The sequence below is a fragment of the Drosophila hydei genome, unplaced genomic scaffold, assembly GCF_003285905.1.
Source record: "Drosophila hydei strain 15085-1641.00,03,60 unplaced genomic scaffold, DhydRS2 tig00000333-arrow-arrow-pilon, whole genome shotgun sequence".
Taxonomy (NCBI): domain Eukaryota; kingdom Metazoa; phylum Arthropoda; class Insecta; order Diptera; family Drosophilidae; genus Drosophila; species Drosophila hydei.
The window spans coordinates 252917-272628 of record NW_022045711.1 but is presented as its reverse complement, the minus strand read 5'-3'; the positions used below and the strand labels follow the sequence as shown (position 1 = coordinate 272628).

At 42.7% G+C, this 19712-nt stretch overlaps 1 protein-coding gene across 1 annotated transcript; it reads right to left on the bottom strand.

Moving 5' to 3' along the window:
* Positions 1–652: 652 nt before the first annotated feature.
* Positions 653–18361, bottom strand: LOC111602396 (dynein heavy chain 6, axonemal). The gene is made up of 27 exons (XM_023319411.2): positions 17435–18361; positions 17222–17366; positions 16670–17020; positions 16507–16602; positions 16318–16448; positions 12710–13284; positions 12104–12514; positions 11645–12035; positions 11314–11590; positions 10633–11247; positions 9939–10391; positions 8731–9554; positions 8074–8668; positions 7862–8011; positions 7488–7799; positions 6497–7424; positions 6244–6423; positions 5917–6183; positions 5673–5858; positions 5253–5602; positions 5053–5194; positions 3984–4987; positions 3746–3926; positions 2756–3510; positions 1631–2699; positions 1101–1571; positions 653–1032 (listed from the first exon to the last, which is right to left on the bottom strand). Exons 1-27 carry the CDS (start codon positions 18294–18296, stop codon positions 676–678), a joined length of 12078 nt encoding a protein of 4025 aa, XP_023175179.2. The 5' UTR covers positions 18297–18361; the 3' UTR covers positions 653–675.
* Positions 18362–19712: the final 1351 nt, after the last annotated feature.

Here is a 19712-nt window from a genome sequence, read left to right as displayed (position 1 = left end):
ACAATTATTCTTTTTTTTTCTAAATAATAGCGTCATTTTTTTTGTACTTAGTTTCCTGGAGTTGTGCTTTTTACTATTATTATTATAGATTTTTAGTTCAATTGCAATTCGAGAAGCCTTTTTGATATATCAAATTATATTACAGTATATTTCTAGAATTCTTTTTCATAGCCTGTCTTTAGGCGTAGTCCATTGAAATTCTATACATTTTTGGTGGATTCTTTATAAATGCTTAAAAATAGACTTCAAAACGTGTAACGTTATCGTACCAAGTATGAAGTTTTAGTAAGCGGCCTTGTCTTAGCTTAAGCATCTAAAATTTCGTAATATCCCAATTTTTGTCCGTTAGATTGTTTTGCCCTTAAATGTTGTAAATAGCTAAAAGCATGACTATATTGAACAGAACTGAACTAAGAACTGTTAATAATAATATACATATACATATATAACCCCTATATACCATTTATACATATTTATATATATATATATATATATATACACACAACTCTAGAGCTCTAGAAACACGAATACCCATGCATATACATATACATATACATATATATAAATTGTATAAGTCGGGCTATGCCTCAAAGAGAACCCGAAACATAATTGAAACGAATTGTACGAAATAAAGACGCCAAGTTATAAGCAGCATAGACATTTGTTTATATGTATTCAGGAAACATTCTCCATTACGGCACAGACGAGGGCCGTGCCGCGCATTATCCAAAACTCGGGATCATTTCTACTGCGCAACAATATGGAGAGCACAAAGTTGGTGGAGTGGCCCGTGGTGGAGAGTACTCCGGAACGCTGTTGGGTCTTATAGAGAGGCGCCTCGTAGCGCACAATGGGACTAACGTCCAGGCACGGAAAAAAACGAACGACAGGCATGCGCGTGTATAGCTCACCGAAGCGAGCATCCGCCAAGCCACCCATGCTCAGATCCCAGCGAGCGGCCTCCACAAAGATGCCGTGCACATTGATCATCCCATCCGTGCACTCCTCCAGATTGCCATACAGACGAGCGTCCTAGAATGAAATAGAATGGCAATTTATATAGCTAATCACATGTAGATGGTGGCCGACTGTGCACGTACACTGGCAAGTGCATTGTGCAGCTCAAAGAAATCTTGCTGCACTAGCTCCAGTTCGACTATTTGGAAATCAATCTTCAGAGAATCGATGGGAAGCACACGACGTCTGGCATAGGTCTGTAGTATGCCGGTGAGGAACGATTGTGGGAAGAAAAAGCCACTGATCCAATAGGAGCGTGGTGCACCGTTCTCTGCCCAGTGCTGAATGAAGTCGATGCGTCGCTGGAAGTCCACAATGTAGTTGGGCAGCGGCTTAACGGACAGAAAACTGCGCTTGGCCCAGCTCGCAGGCACCATATTGGCCAAGAGTGCGCGGAACACCATCTCCAGATCCTCAGACATTACGACCAGACCTTTGATAGCCTTCGATAGATTGATCAAGCTGTCATGAATAATTCCCAAAGCAATGTTAAAGCGGTCTATCTCCTGTACCAAGACTGTTGTCAGCGATGGCATCTGACCCTTGCTGTCCATCTGGAATATACATCTTTTATGCGTTTGCGTCACGAGCAAAGCTAGTCTGAACAACTTACCACGGAGAGAGTATCGTGTATCGGTTCACGCTGAATTTTGTTGGTTAGGGCTGTCTGTATGCGCGCTATGATGGACTGGCAGAGATCATTCTCCATAGCTTGACCCTCATCGGCCGCGGACCGGGGCTGACCAAGCAGTAGTGTATTGATAAAGAACTCAGTTTCCTTAGTTTGGAACACAATGTTCGCGTTCTGATTCATGCCAAAGATCTCTGGATCCTCTAAAACTGGAAACCCTAACACAAATGTTGCATACTCCTTGAGCGTCTTGGCTTGAGGATCTCTATAATAAGTTTCGCCTCTACAATACTTATAGCCCGGCTCAATAATGCGCTCCGATGAAAAGATGGTTAATATTGTACGTAGTGTGCGCAGATCCCAGTAGTCCGTAACACGACCGCCCCACGTGATATCGCCATTGATATAGAGTATGGCCTCCCATGGTATATCGCCCATGACTTCACGATTGATAAAGAAGTCCAGAGTCTTTAGTCCACACTCGCGATCGCTCTCACTGAATTCGTATGTTATATTCCAGCCAAGTGGTCCGAATTTGCGACGCTCCAACAGAACCGCGTGGAACATGCACAATCCAAAAACGATTGCACGCCACTTACCGTTCTGGATGTGATGCTCGAAAAAGTCTACCTTAAGATCACTCAAGGCGCCGATGACATTCGCCTTGATGCCCTTGGGCGGCTCATTGGTAATCTTGACGGAATTTTGCAGCACACTAATTGGAAAGGATTGGGTGGGCATGGAGGAGAGAAACAAACGGAAGTCTGCGTGTGCCTTTGTTATGCCCAGAGTTAGATTGCGCACCACCGTCTCTAGTATTCGCATCCAGGAGGTGGCCAAGTGACAGTTCTGCAGAAATACCCAGTGACCCAAGCGCAAACTCTTGTCAATCAAACTCTCGGCAAGCGGACCCTGGCCCTGGCCCAATGAAATCGAGTAATACTTATCCGTAAACTTCATTTCTGTGGTAAACTTAATGAAACCAGACATGGGATCCGAACCGGTAGACAACACAAAGATCAATGGAGTTATCGACGAGGTGTCCAGATAGCTAAGGAGATAGCAAGCTTCTAGGTAAAAGAAACCTCACCTCTAGATTCTACTTACACTGTGCTGAGCTGTGTGCCCCCGGCGGAGACTTCTGTAAAGTATTTACCCACCGTCTCATGCAGGTAACTAACGACATTGAGTACGAAACGAGGCTTTCGGAAAGTAGCTATAAACATGAGCTTTTGGAAGTTCTTTAGTCGCTTATTCCACTTGTCCGTGGGCGGCTCATTGGTCTGGGCAAAATCAAACTCTTCCCTGTTGTCCTGCAGCTGAATAAAAAACGGAATGTTCAGTTCGTCGCTGAACTTTGAAAACGCATCCGGAAAATGGGTTTCCAAATAAATTGCTGCTTCCCAGTGAAACGGGCTAATTTTCAATCCGGGCGGCTGTACCTTGGGTCGCACTGCGCCAACAGGACCACGCGTTAGGAACCCAAATTCTTCATCAGTAACGCGACCTTCCTGGCGTTCCACAGACAATGCCAGTAGAAAACTAAATATTAATTTATGATTCTCAAATAGGCCACGCGATATATTGTCATATATAGCCCTCAACTCATCCACCATTAATGTGGAGATACGCATTTCTACGCTCATGGCAGGATGATCAATACGTAGGACATTACAAAAGACCTGCGTGAAGTACTTCAGACTGTACTGATACATGGGATCGATTTCGGCAAGGCCAGCGACCACAAAGTAGAGAATGGCACCACGAGACGATAGGATGCGATATCGTTCACGCGAAGCCGTTATAATCTTCTCAGTTTCCTCTGTATCGATGAGACGTGCCGCAATGATCAATGAAGTTTCCTGAAAAAATAAAAATAAAAATAAAAATAGAGAGAGTTTTTAGTACTTCCACTGAAATGGGCTATCCCCAAAGTGATATTGTTAGCATGTTTGTAAGAAGGAAAATGTATTTGTTTAGTAAAAAGGATTTTTCCCTGGTCCTAGTATAAAATTATAATATGAATATGTGGCAGAGAGCTAGAGAATTGAAGGGGAATTCATATTTTTTCCTATATAATGTCGATTAAGGCCTCACCTTGGCATCATTTAGTGTTTCAACCAGTTCCTCATCATCCAAGATGTTGCCCTCAGAGTTGAATAGAAGCTTGAGCACTTTATCCTCCAATGCCAGCAGCTGCTGCTTATCCGCATTGATCTTGACCACTAAATCGTTGCGTTGAGCCTCCATGACTGGCAGCTCGATAGCTACAATATCGCTGTGGGTAAGGGATATAATATTTAAGTAAAATTCAATCCAATCTTTGGCTACTTACGCCAGCAGCTGATCTTCGAGCCCGCTTTCGGTGACTAAAAAGTTAACTAATGTCACATTGATGCAAACCTCGGGCAGATAATGCGGATTGGGCAGCTTTGTGGTCATGTACAGTTTGAAATTATCATCATAGTCAATGACTTGATCGCCCAATTTAAGATAGACCCGTCCCTCAGACTTGTACGTCTCGCGTTGAAGTATTGGACGCAGTGAGGGATCTATGGTCTCTTCGATTTCCTCTAGCAGCACTGGGTTACCCTGCCGTACACTGTTCTCTAGCACCCGCATCATGCTGGCGTCTGTCATCTTGATGACCTGTAGATTGTTGGCTTTCTCCATGTTGCGTATCCAGCGATTGGCCTGCTCCTGTGGATCAATCATGAGGGCCCAGCGCAAGGCACGCGTTGCATAGATACCATTTTCAATGGATATGTTATCCTTGGGCAGACCGTCGACATTCCATTGACGCATCTCGTAGGCATCGCCTAGGACCTTAAGCAAATTGAACTCCTTGCTGGAGGGAATGGTGAACTCACGACATTTGTCCACCCACATTTGGCTCATATCGCGACGATATTGATTGGAGAAGGCGCCCAAATAGGCAACACAGGCAGCAGCGACCAGCACATCTCCAGGTACACAGCCCAGGTCAGCCGTAAGTGACTTCACAGTTTCACGCCAGCGAACCTGTTCATCGGCCAAAGCAGAGGTGAGTCTTCCGGCCCGATTGATACGACCATACGTGAGGTCCACATTGTCCTGTATGGCCTGAAACTCAAGCTGTTTCTCCTCCAGACTGTCGCGTAGCGATTGAATCTTGGCTTCGACAGCTGCGAGCTCCTTTTGCTTTTGGCGTAGCACCTTCATGACTTCCTTGAGCTCCGCTTCGGCTGCCTCTTTTCGCTTGATCTTTGGCTCAACCACTTTGTAGACCTTGTTGAAACTGTCCATGGCAATGACCCACATGCTCACAGACTTAGCTACTTTGGATACTTTCTCAAATTTCTATGAATATGCAAATGACCTGAACTCAAACTGTATATTTATTATGTGATCCTGACTCTACTCACAGCGGGCACAAAATCTTTATGATCGATGTACTTTTTGACCTTCTTGACGACGTCATCCTTCATGTGTTCCTTGTCGTATTCGAAGAGCCGCTTGATAAAGTTAATGTCTGCCATAATGGCCTTGGCTGCTGCCCAAGTGGGTCTAGCGATACCAATAAATTAGCCCGATTTATTTTTTATATATTATGTGTTCTACTTACTTTGCGCCCAATAAAATGCAAACAGCTTCCATGCAGAACTGCACTAAGGCTGGCGGTGTAGTAAACGACTTCAGTTCATTGATGTCGGCCTTTGTGAGACCTTTGAGTGCCTCCTCGGAGTCGCGCAGCGCTGGCATGGCCGTCTCCAAATCCTTGCTGGCATCTGCGGATATGGCCTGGGCAATGGCTGCCTTCTCTTTAGCGTTGGCCTCATCCTCCATGACGCCTTGCTTGACAGCGTCCGCCTGTTTGGTCTCCTTGGTTAGGTTATCCACCAAGGACTTCATCATGGCCGACTTCTCATCCAGCTGAGGCACCATAACTTCCAACTCCTTTTGCATTACCGCAATCTTGAATGCGTACACAAAAGTTTTATTGATACCATATGAACTCTATCCAATTTAAATGCGATTCACATACCACTTCATTTGTCTCCAGCAATTTGTTAAGACCGCTGGCAATGCGCTTGCGCTTGGCTACAATCTCCTGTGTCTTAATCTTGAGCAGAGTCTCGTAGAGCTTAAGCAGCTCGAGATAGCTACTGGGTGTGGTATAGTAATGCCGCTTCATCTCCTTGTAGAAACGCACAGAGGCATCCTCGACAGTCTGCAGGTTACATTTACTTAGACCTTGAGAGCATTCGAATGAAACGTTCTCAACGTACCTTATGCATAAAGACAGTGGTGCTAGCCAGAGCCACCCTTTCGTTATAATTGGGCGCTATCTTTGTGAGCAGTCCTAGGGCAACAGAGTACAAGGCTTCAGTGGGCCAACTGGTGAACCAGTCGATGGTGGTGCAGTTGACCAGCGAAGGGAACATGCGGCAACGTCGTCGAAATGCATCACCCACTGGACTCATTGACATGACCACATGCAGATTGTTTCTCACACGATTGATGAAGAACTTGTATATCTCATCGCGTGGGCAGCTCTGTCAGCAGATTGCTTAGATTGGATATGTTCGATTGGCCTAAGATTATTTAGTCATTACCTCGTCCTTTTTGGAAGCATTGCAGGATTCACGGGCGTCCAGTATAATCTTTTCAAACTCATCGCCTTCAAACAGATTTGGCACCTCGCCAGAGTTGAGAATATTGTTGATGTCCTCCAGGAATTCTTCCTCAACGATTTGGCTGTCAATCAGCAGAAATGTAACTGGCTGGTTATCAATCTAAATGGCATCATCATATGGAAGTTGTATAATTAATAGCATTTTAGGATATACGACTTGGCTTATTACTTACTCCTGCAATACGATAGAGAACGCGCAGATCCTCGTGGAAGCTATTGAGATCGTAGTTGCGTCTCATCTCAATCTGCCAACAATTGTATTCGTTAACGTGCGAGGCCAGTCGGGTCAGGGATTGTTTGCCCATGCCCGCAACACCCACTAGCAAGCCATTTCCTCGATCGCTACGTAGTAGACGAGCCAGCCGCACCGTATGCTCCATAGCATCTTGAAAAAGTATCAATTTCATAGACTTGCTCACCGCCGTAGAGTTGTAGTCGGTGATATAATCATTGAGTACGCTCTCAAGTTTGACATGATCCTTGACCTCTTCGTAAATGCGCTCGTTTTTCGGCTTGCCAAAGACCATAAAATCACCAAAGAGGATAGGAGGCTCGTCGAGTCCGACGACGTCCCGATTGAAATGATATAAACACACATCGTGCATCAGTTTTCGGAAGATCGCTTTGTCCTCCAAGTTGATGAGACGATCGTGGAAGACGCGTGTCGTCTCGTGGTAAAACAGACGCAACACCTGATTCTCCAAATTGTAGTACATATTATTCGCCTGCAATATGCCCTGTATGCACTTCGACAAGTCACGCAAATTGAATATATAATGTGAGCGGTCTGGTGTGGGCAGCATTACTTGCGTAACACGCATATAGACATCCACGCAGGCGTTAACTATCGACTCTGACAGCGCGCGAATGGCGGACGAGAACGTTTGCAAGAAGCCCATCAGGATGCCGTTGAAGATTTGCGATAGTGTCTCCTCATTGGGCTTGGGCAGCGAAAAGAGCGCAAAATGTCGCACAAAACGTGGCGTCAACTGATTGCGTCCACCACCTGGAGGAGCACAAGCGCAGCCCAACACCACATCCAGTATATCCTTCCAGAACAGCTTCTCACGATCGTAGAAGCCCTTAAAGTCCAAGAACTGTCTGCAATTGGGTGGGTTGCCTTACATATTCGATTTGGTCAATAAACTTTAGCTCCACACAAACCTGAGCAGCTCTATGGCCGGCTGGCTGCCATAGGTGTCCAGCTTGGGCATATTGACATCATCAATGAAGATAATAACCGTTTTGCCAACTGGCGCCCCCAGCTGCGTCTTTTTACGCTTGTCCAATGGCCCCTCGATCATTTCCTGTGTGCGCATGCTGCTCGTTTGAGCCGAGAAATTGAGCACCACAGGAATGACCTTACCCTCGGCGAGTCGCTTCATGCAGCTGATGGCCAGCACAGTTTTGCCTACGCCCGTCTCCCCGGTAACCATGACAGGGAAGTTGCGTTTGAACAGCAGATCAGCCACATAACTACAAGAAATTGACAATTACTAGAAATCGCTCTCGAACTAGTTCTATTGACGGTAACTAACCCGTATTTAGTGGTATCCACGGTTGGCACCTGCATATCATAGTAGGATATATCCGAATTAAATACAAACGTGGGCATTATTTCATTCCAGTTACCCCAATCGTTTTTCTCTAAGTCGACACGGTAGTTCCACAAGGAGCGTGGGGGCATGCTGAGTTATAAAAGAAAATATTAGAGGGATTTCTTGAAAGGATTTACTTTTAAGCTACTTACTCCATATTTGGATGCACGGCCATGGCCCTGCCCCAAAAGTCCTCAAACGATAGTTTTTCCGCATCTTTTAAATTGGACGCAATTGCCCAGAGCACACACCAAGTGAAGATCTTTGTAAGCAGATTCTTGGCCGGCTCAGCGCCTATTGAGTGCCAGTTCACGCCCTCAAGTTGTGAGGAGATCAAGGAGCAGCAGAGCCGAACTTTGGAGCCGAGTACTTGATGTATGGTGTAGGAGGCGCGTTTACGTTCGATCTTTAGCGCCTTCTCAAAGTAACCAATAAAGAGCTGATAAAGAAACTCAGATAGAGTTGCGTTTAGCTTTTTGCCCATATCAACTTCGCGCCAGGTATCAACAAGCGGAATCCAGCCAAGATCTCCGGGATCAACATACACCATGCCGCAACGAGAAACTGTGGCTGGCGAAGCCTGCAGCAGGTCCTGCACTTCGAAGAGCATGTGTATCCAAGCTGTTAGCTTGATTCGCTCAGAGTTAGCTAGACACAGCATCTTATTATCGTCGAGGACAGTGTTCAAATTCTCAATCCACACAGCATCTACGGGGCCATCGCACATGATCCACTGATGAATTTCCTCTGTGTGAATACGAAGCCAAAAGTGATGCGAATTACACAGAATTAGGTACTTAGCTACTTACCCTCCACTAGAGTCGCCACGCGTACTGCAAGACCTAGTAGACCGTCTTGCCACTCCAAGGTCTTGGGATCCACATAGCCGTATAGCTCGTTCATGCTAACTGCCTTGGGATTCATTGTCTGTATGACAACGGGTCGAAAGTTTGGATCTGGCACCTCATTTTCGAACAGATGGGCCAACGCGAACTCCAGTGCGTGCAGCACCACCGACTTGCCACCACCCGTGGGACCCACTGTCATGACGCCCCAACGCACGCACATTGTCTCATATAGCTGAAGGCACTTTCGTATGGTCGTTGGCACTGCTTGTAGATTCTTTTGTCGTAGACCAATTCGCAAGCTCGCCTCTAAGTGAGGATGCTGCGAGTCGGGCAAATCGACACCCGGAAACAGATCGCTCAGTATGCCACGGAATAGTACAGCATCATCGGCCAAGAACTTGGGTATATTCGAGTCACGCAATGCGGCTATAAGTGTTATATCCTCTCGCTGATTGGGAGCGGCTCGCTTCAGAGCGCCAGCCATTACCAGCACAGATTTGACGGCTCGCATACCGAAATCGTAGTGATTCTGTTGGCTGAGCTGCTGACTGCACAGCTGGTACATTTGCACCATTTTGCGTGCCAATATCTTGGGATCCTCGAAGCCCTCCGAGTACAGAATAACCTCAGAGATGAGTGCATAGTCAGGCACCATCATAGATATGGGACGGAAGAGTGCTTTCAAATTGTCCGGTAGCTCCGTTCGGCCAGCATAACCCGGATTCATGGTTATAAAGACGCAGCATGAGTGATTGATCTTAATTTCACGACCTTCAAACATGAAACTACCAAGAGAGAGTGATAAAATTAACAGACCAAAATAATATTTTATAGCAAGAACAAAAGGGGTCTTTAGATTTTCTTTAGACCACTTTTGAGTTTACTTTAGGACTCTATGAAAAATTGAAAGTTTTCTTAGCATATTGTATTCGTGAATAATTTTTAAGTAATTCTTTGAATTATACTTTGGGTTTTCAAAATAAGTCCATAAATTATTATTTCTAATGGGATAATCATGGCAATAACCAAAGAACTCCGGGTATTATAATGAATACCTATGGAATTCTTTATGTCAATTTGTTTTGAGGCTTAATAGAAATTTTTTGATATCGGAAAGCTCTTCAAAATATTACAAGAACAAAGTTCCTTGTTTACCTCGATTGGCTTACCGTTTTACTTTCATGACCTTCGCCGTACGTATGGTAATCAACTGCTGGGCAATCACAGACAACACCTCGATATCAATGCGATTAAACTCGTCAAAGCAGCACCAGGCGCCGCATTGTGCCAAGCCAGAGAAAAAGCGACCCATCATCTTGTAGTCGAGACCGTCCGAGCAATTAAATACAACGCACTGTTTCGCCAATGCCTTGGCCAAATCTTTGGTGGTCTCCGTTTTGCCCGTACCAGCCGGACCCGCGGGAGCACCACCCAAGTCCATTTGAAAGGCTCCCATCAGACAGAGGTAACAGCGATCCGTGAGTGGTGTCAGCACCAACACACCTCCAGCACCCAAATACTCATAATAATAGGGTATATTAGCAGCGGCCATGCGAGAGAAAACCGCCTCGGTCTCGACGGCCCAATAGAAGCGCAGCATCTTCAGCCAATTGAAGTCGTTACTGACGAGCGAGAACAGAAAACAAGTCTGTGCAATCAATTTTAGCTATTTCTTATTAAATTCAATGCAAAATTAATAAGGCTTCAGCTGTATATATCTCTAGCTTGAGCGTACATAAGACCGGACAGATTGGTAGACAGTCATGACTAAGTCGATTCAGTTCATCGACCTAATCAAGAATATATCCACTCTATGATATCGGCCACGTCTACTTTACCGAATGCTTTTCATGAAATACTTACGGACTGCAGACAGTCTTTTCGATCAGCATGCGCACTGAGTCCTTGGCATGGACGTCGATCGTGATTAGCGCACAGAGGATCTTTCTTAATAGTGATGTAATATTTTTGCGTGTGAGGGCCGCCAGGGCGCCAAGATCTTGCAGACATTTCACCTCAAATTTGGACATTTTGTCAACGATGCTGACCGCTGTTGCATCTTTGGCCTCGAAGATGTGATGAATGTCGGCGGCCCATTGTACCTGGGAGACAGTAAGTACAATCTGATTGGGATGATCTTGAAACCATTCGTCGCGATCCTTGGCTGCATAGCATTGATAGCCAAAGCGCATGTAGCGCTTCACAGAAACAAACATCGCGTCCTCCACCTTGCTGAGCCATTCCTCGACGGCTCCTCGCGCCTTTAGACCTTTGCCGAACTGTAGCTTCTCGCCCTCGGGCGATAGGAAGGCAATTATATCATTTGTGGCTATCATTTTGCCATCACCACCTTCCTTCTGGCCGAACTCAAGGCGATAGATGGCATCGAAACATTTGCGCAAGTGCGGCTGCACAGCTTGAGGTATTCTCGTCTGGGCGAGAATTTCGAGCAGCTCGTCGTTAGACAAAAAGTAGAATCTGGGCAACATAGTTGAAAGAAATCCGCTCGGCTTAGGTGAACTACGGAGTGAGTTAGTCTCTTACCTGGGAAATACCACACGCTTTACTTCCAAATAGGCTTCCAGCCCACGTGATATAGCATCGAGTAAGCGATTGTCCTCCACCAGCATATCGTAGACCTCTGTGCTAGACATGGTGGGTAGAGCTAAAGCCACCTTCTTGGCATGACGCACTATTTCTTTAAAGTTCTTGTCCACCTGATTGAACATTTTGGCTTCGTGAGGAAGCTGGCGTTGTATGTCAGCTGAGGCAAAGATTGCCTCCAAATAGATCCAAGCGCCCTGGCAATCCATCCAAGCCTCTAAGGTTAGAAATAGTTTGACTAGCGTCTAACTAATTGAGCTAATTGGCTTACCAAAAGTCTTGCCAAATTGGTCCAGAGCCGTTATCCACTCGTCCACGCGTGCTTTGATGGGCCCCACGAATTTGGATGCGGCAATGGTATTGATATTGACATTGGCATCATCTAAAACCGCCTGCAACTCCTCGGTGCCGGCTAGAATGAAAACATCCTTCTGATCATGATGCGACACAATGAAGAGCTCCGTCTCTTTCCACATGGTCTCAATGCCCTTGAGCATGTTCTCCAACTGCGTCTCTCCAGTTGCCTGCGAGGAGATTTGCATAAGACTCTCGGCATTGTTTTCGTCATCGAAGGCGTGTGACTCCTCATAGGTGGAAATCTTGATGTTCGGCTCCTGAAAGAACTTGCGCCCCAGCAGCTCCTCAATCTCCGTCCAATGGCGCTGTTAGAAGGATTATATTAATATCAAGAGGTCTGCATTCAATTCATAGTCATATTCAGTTTGCCTACCGCACGAAGATTGGGATTACGTAGATAACCAATAACTGGCAATTTCTCCTTAAAGTCTTCGGCAGATTTGTGTAGTACGGGCACTATATCATTTTGTGGCAAATACTTTTGGAACTGCAAACAGTTCTTGATGGTTTTTGCATTCAGGTCCAACATTTCAGCAACGGGCAGAGTATTAAAGTCGGCTGCTAGCCAGGTGCTAAGCGCCTCCTCCCAGTCTAATAATGTCTTGTATAGATTTTGTCGTTGACGTATGTTGTAGAAACCCTCGTCCATCTCCTCATACATGGTGAGATCAATCCGGAACTCCTTCTGGTATCCGATCAGCTCATCAGCTCGCTCTCGGCACGTATTCATCCGGCTCAGCAGATCTTCTAGTTTGTTATTAACTTTATTGCGGTCTGATTTGCTCTGTGGACGTGGATAGGAATTCAATTGAAATGTGCGAATGTGAGATATCCTTTTTAGAGAACACAAATGCCAGAAAAATAAAGAACCCCCCTTAGCCAAGTATTAAGTGTCATGACATTACCTAAGACCCCAACTTAATACATTTATAGGTGATAGCAAAGAAATTAATCTGAGTGTCCAAGGGTCACAACTTACTTCGAGCAGCCATTCTTCGATTGCCTGGATAGCTACTTCGTGTATATCCTCCTTAAGAGCGCGAATATCGTCCTGCATAGCTTCATCCAGCTGATTGATAAAGTCCTGACGTTTCTCCAATATCTCGGAGAGTGTTTCTTTTGTGCGATTCAGATAGTCCTCGGTGTCCATGTAGTCTTCTTTGCGTTGATCGTCAATGGGTATGTTAAAGTCCTTGATGATCAGCAACAAATCGTGTATATAGTCAATAACGAGGAATAGTTCGTCAAGCTCTAAATGGCAATTGTCAAGGAAGCGTAGGTGTTGGACCAATAGAAGTGTTGTGTCTGGCTCATAGCCGATGCGTCCATAAAAGTCCTGGGCATCCTCATATAGCTTCGTAGTCTCTTCCTCGGCCAGTTGTGGTAAGTAAATGGCTAAAACGCTTTGCAAGCGCTGACAAACAGGCGTAACCGCATCCTTAAATCCGCTCTGACCCAACTTCAAAAGACCCAGATATACATGATCTAGAATACCGTCCAATGCTCTTAAATTGTTGCAATAACGATCGCAATAGTTGCGCAGTGCCGTGAGGTCTGAAAAGAGTGCAAAGTTTTAAGAGGAAATGGAAGCGATTCAGTAAGGGAGTTGATTTGAGCTTCTTCACATCTAAGATCTCTCTTTCATTATGCCCACCCTTTGTTGGATATGCACGCAGGCAAAATTCTTGCACTTCATTTCGATTTGCCTATAAGCTATATTCTCTTACTACTCTGCATACATTCATATACAAACATTACAATATATAAATCCTCGAATCCCCTTTGCGCTCGTTGTATTTGATGCACACTAAATTGCGTTATGCTTTGCGCTGTGGACTCAATTGTCTCCAAATTTGCTTTGTCCTTGTGCCTGTGCACTGTGGTACAAAGCATAATCACATTGAGTTACAATTTATTAGCACATGCATGTAACGTAAAGAAAAATTAACAAGGCAAATATTGCATAAAACATAACATATAAAATCAAGTATAATTGGAATATGCATTTTAAAAGAAGAAAAAGTATGGGCTTTAACTGTTAACTTAGCAACATGTGAATATGTTAATTTAATAAACTTAATTAATTTTACTCCATTAACAGTTTTTTAATGATTCTTTTGCGCGTTTCTTTTTCATAAGGCACTGCTCTTTGATTAAGAAATAGGCATTATCACATAACATAGCAACGCAAAATATTCGCATACTAATACCACTGTGCAGTGTAAAACTAAGAAATTGGCGCACAAATAACTGTAATCACCAGTGCTGCTTTTGTTAGTGCCGTTAATGTCGCAGCGAGAGCAGCTTAAAAATGCTGCAATTTCCTCAGTTTAGTGTTGACCGCGGCTGCAAACGCATTGGATATTGTGCGAATTGTGTGTGTGTGTGTATGTGTGTAAATTAATTGTGCAATGACATACATATGTATGTACATATAATATGCTCTTATGAATATGTGTATGTAGTGCAATGTAATTGTGTGACGCATTTTAAATTTAAATTTTCTTGTGCACTTGTGTGCAATGTATGTATGAAAGATGTACATATTTGAAAGAGAAACCATAATTCCGGCTGTAAAATTTGTAGTCGAAGAGTAGGAGAACTGGCATTAATAAAAAACACCGTGAATGCGGTTCAGTAAAATTTGAAAGATGAATTTAAAGAGAAATGCGGAAAATTTTGGCTTTAACGACAATAAGCCTAATTTTTAATTCTATCAAGACAATGATGCCAAGCATAAGGAGATTAATCTGCGGACTTCGCTCCTCAGCATTCCAGAGTCTCGATCTTAACCCAATTGAACAAAAGAAAAGAGTGGGAAAACGGGATAACACAACTATCTTATAAGAGTAGCAAAATATCCCTCTTGAATACCTAATAAAGTTTGCGCATTCTATGAAACAACGCCTCCAACATGTGTTAAATGTTACGGGTGATCAAACTCTATATTATAATTAGCATAATATCTTGTTAGTTTTAAGCTAAGAACGATTAAAGTACTGTATAAAAATTTATGGACAGCTTGAAAAAACTAATTCTAGTTTTTGTTGTTTATTATACCCTGATCCCATTGAAAATGGGAAATCAGGTTATAATGGTTGTGTTCAAATGTATGTATCAGGCAGAAGAAGGCGTGACGACCCCATAAAGTATATATATTCTTGATCAGGACGACAAGCCAAGTCGATTGAGCCCTGTCCATCCGCGTGGATCTCAGCATCTATAAGAGCTAGAGACTTGAAATTAATTGAAATAGCACGCGCAGGTCAAGTTTGTTTCAAATATTCGATAACTATTCGCATTTAATTGTTATCGAATAAAAACATGATTGAAATGCACTTAATAAATTATATCTCGGACGTCTTAGGAGTCAGAGCCTCCAAATTTTGTATTTAATTTTATGTATATTTTATGCAATTTTGATTTTTGAACTAGGGAACTAGGGCCATTATGTGAAGGCGTTTGCATCTCAACCAAGACAATAGGATATGTAGATCATATGCTAAGAGTTTCATTAAAATCCATTAAGCAAAGCAGAAGTTATTAAACAACACGTTACGTAAAAATTGTGGGGGTTCGAATTTGGTGTGGTAATGTCAGTTTTTATTTGTATTTTTTTAATACCTGATACAAACTACGGAAAATATTAAAAAACGCAGATAGGACTGGGATCAGAGTATCTCCTGTTCGGGGCACCCCGAATAGAGTTTTCTTACTTATTTTATTATGTTATTTAAGATTTATTATTAAAGAATTCAGCTTTATAAAAATGTTCGTTAATTTGAATTAAATGGCTATTATTTTCGTTCATACATATATGTACATTTGTATGTATCTACAAATATAGCAATGTATGTGTGTCGGAAGACGTATTTTTACTTCGTACGAGCACGAAGTTAAAAAGGAATTCTTCATTGAGCTTAGCCAAAGTCGAGCAAAAACAAATTCGTCCGGTGCTACCCCAATATATATTTTTTTTCATTCCATGGACGAATATAACAACAAAACAGAAACACGGAAATTTTTTTCCATTTGCATGCATACAAGTGGTCAGTATTAGGACGAGGACAGAATATGCGGAAAGACAATCTTTTGCTGTTTAATCTGTCATATGATATGTACGGTGTGTATGATATGTGTGGTATGTATGATGTGTATGCTATATATGCTACCCATTATAGTATGATATATATTTATGTATATGATATGTATAATAGGTATGATAATGTTATAAATAGTAAGTCTGATATATATGGTGTGTATAATTTGTATGGTATGTATGAAATTTATGATGTGTATGTATGTATATGCTCTGTATAAGTTGTATGGTGAGTATATTATTTATATATCTTAATGTAAGCTTCGTTTTTAGCCATTCAAAAATGATCAGTTGTTGTGTTTGCCAAATTGTTTAGCTTCTATACTACCCTCATGTTAGCTCTACCAGGACAGACATAGGTAATTCCTTAATATTCTTACATGTTCGGTAATGTCTGACTAGATGATAGCTTCTACGGGATAGCTATTTGAACTTATAAACGGATGCATTAACTTGTTCAATTTTAAACGCTTTCTACATATTCTTACCTCTTTCGCTACTAATATCTTCAGGATCTGTGGTGGCATCAATCTCATAGTTCTCCCGAATTGAATGAAAGCGTGCCGTATAAAGATGTGCCATATCGTATGCAGAACGAATCATCATAAAGATATTTTTACTGTAAGAATATGATTGAAGATAATGATCGACTTAAAGATAATACGGATTAAGTTTACCGGTGATAATTGAACTTGACGTCTTGTTTCAATAGAAAGGTCAATTCTGGCGCTGTCGTATACAGACATTCCTCCTGACGGCCCATGATCGATGGCCTAAATGAAATTAAACATCAGATTGGATTAGACCAGGCAAATTATATATATGCACATAAATGCCTACGCTGTATATTGGGTAAATTCCGTATCTGTGGTGAAGGGCGGTATGTCTAACACAGTTTCCAAGATTAAACCCGTAATACGCTGGAAGATCAGTTTCAATACATCCTCCAAGGGCTCCACCTCAATACGATCGGGCAGGAGACGCAGCTGTGCCAGAAAGAATGGACTTTGTGGTGCATTGGGTGGACGAGGTTTCTCGATCTTTGTATCCAGGCGATCGTGACATGTAATTTCCGCTTCCGTTGGTGCCACTTGGCAGTGTTCGTCGAACGCACGATGCAGTTCATCATAGCTCTGAATGGTTACACGATAGAGCGCTTGATACAACATCATATCACAATAGGTGAGAAAGCTGACAATGGACGAGAAGAAGGTGAGAAGTTTGGTAAGGATGAGACAGGCAAGAGTACAACTAGAGAACCGCTAGTAAACGATTCCGTTAAAAGAACACGCACTTAAGATAACAATGAATATAGCCGGGATATATCATTATCTACTTTTGACTTAGGCTTAATCGATGTAAAGAGTTCCTAGCTCTTAAATTCGAACTCACTTGGTTAAAGTCTTGCAAAAGGCTCGCTTCCGCGCTCTATCCATAAAGCTGTGCGCCTCTCGCATTTTCTTGACAGATGGATAATAATTGATCTCATCATCTGGATAGAAGCCACGTGCCATAATGGCCTCCGTGCATGAACGGTCTGTGGGGTTAAAGGAAATGACATATTTACCGGGAAAGTCTCTATAAATATAGTTCAACTATACACACATAAGGATCTGCCCACAAAAGTTCGGAATTCATGGAAAAGATAGTTGAGCTGCTCGTAGATGCGCATATGGAGCTCCAGAAAGTAGAAGGGATGCCATTCCTCGATATTTTCAGTATTGACAAAGCTGAGCCGCTCCAGGACAACAAGGTCGGATCGCATCCGAAGAACTGCTTTGGCCAATTGCGGTATAACGATGAATAGATTATTCTGCAAATGGTTGCGGGCGTAGTTCAATTTGCGCCACTTTATTGTCTTCTCCCACACTTTGAAACCCTTCCACAATCGGAAGATGGAGAAGGTGCGTATTTGAATGATACTCAGGAATTGCTGGAATTCCTGTTGCCATTGATTGAGCGGCGTGAAGAAGTTCTCGGAAACGCGCCAATAGGTAACGCCATGTCGGGTTACCGTATAGTAGGGCTTATAAATATTTAAATTGCAATATTCCACCTCACGTAGACTGTACGGGGTAAAGAATTCGCTATCCTTTGGCAGCATATAGTCCAAGTATACAAAGCTGTCGTCCTTCATGGCGCGCATTCGATTTATGACAAGATTCAGGTCGGGTATTAGTGAGGCGCCCGTCTTAATCTGTAAGCCGCTCTCGGTAGATAACTTGGATGGGCGTTCCTTGAAAACCGTCCGCAGGCTCCGCTGTCGACTTTTGCGCAAGAGGGATTCCCTTGTCACGCTGAGGTTTGTGTTGACACTTATGCGTTGCTTCTCATCCTTATCCTTGTTCTTATCTTGGTTTTTATCCTTATCCTTATCTTTGCCTTTATCCTTGTCCTTGGCCTTGGTCGTGTCCTTGTCGGTTTCATCGGGACCATCTTTCTTTTCGGTGTTGACGATCTCCTCCATTCTGCACGCTTAACGGAACGGGCCAACAATTTGTCACATATATTATTCTGCTGTGTAGAGGAATCAATTATATATATAGATATATATATATATATAATTGATATATCTATATATATATAGAAAATACTTTGATAGGCTTCGCCTGGCAACTGTTGAATTTGTTGCTTGTTTTCTATCTTTGCCAAGGCAACGGCTACAAACGCATCCAGTTCGGTGTCATGGCAACCATTAAGCTAAGCTTGCAGCTAACTATTTCGAAAGAGCTTTTTTCTGACATATCTGTAAGGCACAGAGTTTATATTATGGATATATTCCAAAGACTTTAAAGATAATTTTTTTAGATAGTTTATTATTGTTATAACAAACTGTTATATGTAGGAATATTAATATCTATTTTTTATCAAAAGGACTCTCGAACTATTTGTTCTTCTTATTTAATATTCAATTCATAATTTGATAATTTGTTTAAGAAGGAATATACACCTTCTAAATAGGCAATACCCGCAATAGACGGTGATGTAAAAGTTATATATTGGTATGCCCTGAACCCATTGAAATGGGTCTGTCTATCCGTATGTGTGACCGCGTCGATCTCAGCATCTAGAAAAGCTGCCATTTTTGTTCTTAAATGTTTTTTAAATATGGTAATATAAATAAATTTAATAAATAATGGTAATAAGTGGCGATGTTGGTTCGGGTCTTGGTGGCCTCATGTCGGTTTTTCTTTGTCATTATTTTTTATACTTTAAGCTTGGTCAAATATTAAAAAACACAGGACGGGGTTCAGGGTATCTTCCAGTTGGGCACTCCGAATAGAGATTTCTTACTTATTTCGACTTGTTTTATATATATAGATTTCCAATTCACAGTTTCTAGCTTCCATTGTGAACTCTAATCGCCTATTATTAGTAGCGCAAAAAGATCTGTGTACATAATATGGGAGAGATGCCTTCTCGAGTGAGTGTTATAAATTTTAAATAATCTAGGTTCAAAATTGTCGAAATGCTTTTGGCTTTGGACATTACATAAAACCAATATACTCCTTTCACATCGTGAGCGAGTATGCAAATTCTGCCTGCCCAAGTTTTTCGCAAATGTTCTTAACAGTTATTCAAGTCGAACTCAGTCTTACCTTTAATTTGAAGCAGAATCAGTTGAGTAAAACTTTACAAAGCTTTCGCGAAAAGCTTTCAATCAGCTAATGTGAATGGAATATGGAATTTCGAAAATGCGCTGCTGCAGTGCGTTGCGGCTGCCGCGTTGGCCCATTTACTTCCCGTCGCAGAGGAAAAAGGATACGTTTCGAAAAAGCTTTTGCCGGCATTTTGCCACAGTTGGTGGCATTTGCAACGGATTGTTGCGCCTGCTGCTCTATTCAAAAAAGCACACACACTGCCGACAGCCGCCTGACCTTCA